This window comes from Alosa pseudoharengus, unplaced genomic scaffold (genome assembly GCF_046254945.1).
Source record: "Alosa pseudoharengus isolate Yale_2024_CS ecotype anadromous, Long Island Sound unplaced genomic scaffold, YU_APseudo_1.1 YU_APseudo_1.1_scf_5, whole genome shotgun sequence".
Taxonomy (NCBI): domain Eukaryota; kingdom Metazoa; phylum Chordata; class Actinopteri; order Clupeiformes; family Clupeidae; genus Alosa; species Alosa pseudoharengus.
In genome coordinates this window covers 10,505,959-10,510,958 of record NW_027468837.1, presented here as the reverse complement: position 1 = coordinate 10,510,958, position 5,000 = coordinate 10,505,959, and the positions used below count along the sequence as shown (strand labels likewise).

General features: G+C 42.6%; 1 protein-coding gene across 4 annotated transcripts in view; it reads right to left on the bottom strand.

The window, feature by feature from the left end:
- The window catches only part of erbb3a (erb-b2 receptor tyrosine kinase 3a), a 24,371-nt gene that overhangs the window by 13,285 nt on the left and 6,086 nt on the right, over positions 1 to 5,000 (bottom strand). For 2 of the 4 annotated variants that reach the window (XM_076268974.1, XM_076268975.1), the window contains exons 2-4: positions 1,664 to 1,756; positions 1,376 to 1,530; positions 693 to 879 (exon numbers count right to left, since the gene is read on the bottom strand). In XM_076268974.1, the coding sequence (XP_076125089.1) occupies positions 693 to 879; positions 1,376 to 1,530; positions 1,664 to 1,756 (435 nt within the window). The remainder of the gene's footprint in view (positions 1 to 692; positions 880 to 1,375; positions 1,531 to 1,663; positions 1,757 to 5,000) is intronic. The other 2 variants (XM_076268976.1, XM_076268977.1) reach the window with 1 other exon arrangement.

Sequence of the window (5,000 nt, the reverse complement as noted above, 5' to 3'; positions counted from 1 at the left end):
GTGTGTGTGTAAATGTCTCTCTCTGTGTTTCTGTGTGTATATGTGTGTGCAGACGTGCATGTGTGAGTGTGTGTGTGTGTGTGTGTGTGTGTGTGTGTGTGTGTGTGTGTGTGTGTGTGTGTGTGTGTGTGTGTGTAAGAGAGAGTGTTTGGGTCTGATCTGATCACTTTACTCCTACACAAAGTAAAATGTTAAGACTTTTCCTGAGTATGTGTCAGTTAGACACACATACCAACCCACCCAGTCATGACCTTTTTCCCCCAAAGCCCCTGTGATCTGTCTATCATGGATGACATGTCTGGGGTGTGGCCTCACTCAGTGGGTGTGAGAATCCCAACGGTTATACCTACCTGAGCCGTCTGCTAGGGAAACACACACACACACACACACACACACACACACACACACACACACACACACACACACAGATGCACACACAAACACACACACAGACACACACACACACACACACACAGACACACACACACACATACACACAGACACACACACACACACACACACACACACACACACACACAGACACACACACACACACACACTCTGTCTGTGTATGGTGAGTGTAGATGGATGAGGGTGTGGGTTGATGTGATGGTAAGCATGTATGTGTATGTGCATAAGCCTCTGTGCATGGATGCTCGCTTACATATACGTGTGTAGGTGTGTGCACATACCAGTGAAGTGTGTGAGACCCAGTTCCTTCAGCCCATACACCCCGTCCTTCTGGTAGTTCACCAGCAGAGCCAGCGCATACCTGCCCTCGTACAGGGAGGTGCCACGGATCACTCGCAGGTGGTCCAGCGGCAGCCGGCTGAACTGGTTAAGGGCAATCAGTACGTACCCAGTCACCTCCCTGATAGACTGGTGGAAAAAAAACAAGTGCACAACAGATTAGATCAGACAAGACAGACAAGACAAAACTATTCTAAACTGACATTCAGCTTTAAGACTTTTTTTCATCTTTACATGTTCATTCTGGGATTGTTTAAAAAGTACTTGTCCCCCAGAAGCTGTGCCTAATCGTTCAGAATGTCAGCTGGCATAAGAAGGGGTTCAAGAAAGGCATGACATCAAAGGAAAGGCGAAGAAAAACAAAATCGCTTTAAATTGCCGTGAATTTTAAACGCTTTCACATACTGAACTTGAACCTTTAGAGGTGATCTGTTAAGTCTCTGTGGACGGACTATCCAAATAAAGTGTTACCCAATCATCTCTCACAGCGATGTCCTTATAGTCACACCATGAGGAATTGTGGTTTCACAAGTTGAGCTCCCCTAACATCACCTCAGAGTGAATCTGCTGAGTGGACGCACTCTCCCATGCTAAAAGCACAAGCCCTTTCCCATTCCAGTCTCACCTGGAGGAAAGAGAAGTTGCGGCTGTGTTCCATGTGCGTGATCTCCAGGTTGCCCATGACGATCTCGCAGTCGGTGTACATGTCCTTGAGGCGTTTGTACTGCTCCTCCGTGGAGCCGGTCAGGCTCAGTCCATTCTTGGTGCCCAGGCACAGCACTGGAGACGGGGAGAGGAGACGACACAGCAGTGCATCACTTCCCATGCAGTTCAATAGACACTCGTCCACTCTAAATCATTTTACCCCCCCCCCCCCCCAAACCTAAACACTCATGTGTCAAAGTAGTATTACTATTTATGGAGGCTTTCTCAATGGCCTTCCCTTCTTCAGAACATTGGGTAGTCAGATCCACTTTCTCCCTCACTCCAACGGCCCTGCTTTGAACTGGGACACATCCTTCTTTGAAATGTTGTTTGTAACATACAATTTTAGTCAAAGGACAAGTCACGGATACAAACAATATAAAACAATATAAAACAAGCAGGGTCACCATGGATTCGGATGGATTTGGTAATTGAATGCCTTAAATAAAAGAATGAGGAAATATGAATGCCTTAAATAAAAGAAAGAGGAAATATCCAACCTTTAAGGACAGCAATTTTCTTTGTGAATGAATAATGTATCATAAATAAATAAATGTTCTTACTTAAAATACAGGAGGCATAAGTATACACACCCCTATGTTAAATTCCCATAGAGGCAGGCAGATTTTTATTTTTAAAGGCCAGTTATTTCATGGATCCAGGGTACTATGCATCCTGATAAAGTTCCCTTTGCCTTTGGAATTAAAATAGCCCCACATCATCACCCTTGACAATACCTAGAGATTGGCATGATTTTATTTCAGTTAGCCTAATAGCTGGTTTGATTCGCATTGAGAGATAATCTTATGGAAAGTACCCCATGCCAATCGTGAGATATGGTGAAGAGTATGTTTTTTTACTTAAGGCATTAAGATCAATTTCCAAAAGATGATTTTTTTATTCCTCTTTTTAGTCAACTTTAGCATGGGTTCATAAACTTATGACCTCAACTGTATATACAGGAGATATGTGAAATTCCTAGTGCTATAGGTAGTGGATTTTACACAGTGGCCAATCAACAGTCAAGCCTATTTACCTATAATACCTTGGAAAATAAGCAATGCTGCTGGAGAATTTGGGGCCCATGACCTAAAGCAATCAATGCAAATGTACATTTGACACAAAGAACTCTGAGACGCTTTCATTTTTTATAGATCCTAACTGTAACTAGCTTGAGGTATAACAGCCTGAAGGCTGAATATAGAAATACAGGTTTGATCACATCAAGAAAATGAGACTAGGGTAGTGACAGGAACAGACAATGGGAGACACACTGTTTTGCCATTCAAATTATTATCATGCCAGTCAATAGACAGAATTAGGACCAGGGGACCGACACTAGTAACATGGATGTGAATGCCCTGGGTAGTGTTGTACTGTGAACATGACCTCTACTGTGAACTGTCCCAAGTGGACACGTACTTTATGAGAGGTGTCAGGACACAGAGCACAGTCATTCAATGGTGCAGAGTGAGTAGAGTCACCGAGTGCAGTCACAGGTGTTCCACTTGTTCCTGTCCTCACAAAGGTGCGATAACTGTGTTTTATGATTTAGAAACACACAGACACACACACACACCCTTAACGAAACATGGGCCACTTAAGTGGGGACAAAGTACATCTAATCAGTGTAAACCTTCTCCCCTAACCTGGTCAGTTGAAGAAAGTAGAGAGAGGTCTTTAAGTTCAACAGAGATAAGAAAACGTGCACATCCCCACATCTATCAAGGAGACAGGTGCTAGAGAAAGTCAAGAATGGCGCCACATGCAGCTAGAGCACACACTCAGAGTGGGGCTTACTGTATGTCTGAAAATCTACAGTACATGTAAAAGTTCCCACATTTGTGCTGTGGTCCTGAAAAGTAAGGTCAGAGCTATGTCCATGAAAAAAAAAGTTTTATCAGCAAACTCTGACTCCCCGAAAGTGTTTCATCTATGCTTTAATTAGCAAAAACACATTCCAGACCCCTGACCAACGAAGATTGCACTTTTAATAAACATCAGCAGGTTGATAATAATCATTATCAAGAACTGTTCTGGCACAGCCTGACTTATATGATGCAGAGGTACAAAGCATCTTATCACAGCCTAACCCTCACTCCTAACACACACACACACACACACACACACACACACACACACACACACACACACACAATTGCAGCCTAACCCTCACTCCTAACACACACACACACACACACACACACACACACACACACACACACACACACAATTGCAGCCTAACCCTCACTCCTAACACACACACACTCACACACACACACACACACACACACACACACACACACACACACACACACACACACACACAATTGCAGCCTAACCCTCACTCCTCACACACACACACACACACACACACACACACACACACACAGTCACACACACACACATACACAATCACAGCCTAACCCTCACTCCTAACTCAAGCGCCAAGGCTAGTGAAGTCTTATCAGGGGACCATGTAAGCATTCCTCAGCTGCTGACAATATATGTTGAGAAAAACCTGGGGGCACCTGGTCAGACATACCCAGACAAAAAGATTGCTTATGCACCCCTACACATAAATGCAAATAAAGTATGTGTACACACTCTCTCTCACACACACTCACACCCTTGCTGTCTCACATACTTTGCCAGTCAGATATCACATTCAAAAACAGGTGGTCATATATATTACAAAAATGGCAATTATTGATTGAGTGCTGCTGGAGAATTTGGGCCCCATGACATAACATACTTTTGGGCCTCCCAAAGGCTAGGGGGGTTCAGGGGCATGCTCCCCCGTGAGGAAAATTTTGAAAAATAGCTTCACTTGTGGAAACTAATTGATAAATTGACTTACATGCACTGATAGCATATTACAATACAGCGTATAACAACCTACACATTGTTATATTTAACTCATTTTAAGCAAGTATATTGGGAGTTTAATCTCATCACATACTACATCAGTGGAGTAAGTCTAGCTCCTGAGCAAGCTTTGAACAATGTAAGGGATGTAGTGGAGGCTAAATGTAAGTAGACACAGTTTATCCACCTGAAATTTCAGAAATAGAGTTTATCCACTTCTCAAAAGAGTTTATTCACCAAATGCAACTTTTCACAAAAATCACACTGTATTATCCACATTCACAATATGTACACTCATCAACACTTTAGGAACCATTTAATACCACAGGTATTGTTATAAACATTGAACAATAACCTTCATCATCATCAAACATGTTCTGAATGCCTTTTTTAAAAATCCGATACCGCATGGCACAGTCCACCTCACCGAGATCACAGAATTCATAGTTTACTTACTCTTATTTTACCACTACACCCCTGAATGTAAAGGTTGCACCTGTTAAACTCACCTTAACGTGTCATTTACTGAGGCTGGAAAAAATGAAATCTTATAAACCTTATTTTATAGCCTAAACAAATCAACACTGCACTATGTTTTTACATAGACAGGGGTATCTTAGGCAGGGGTAGTAGCTCACTGCAAATAACCCCTTATAACAATGTAAATGATCTGTTCA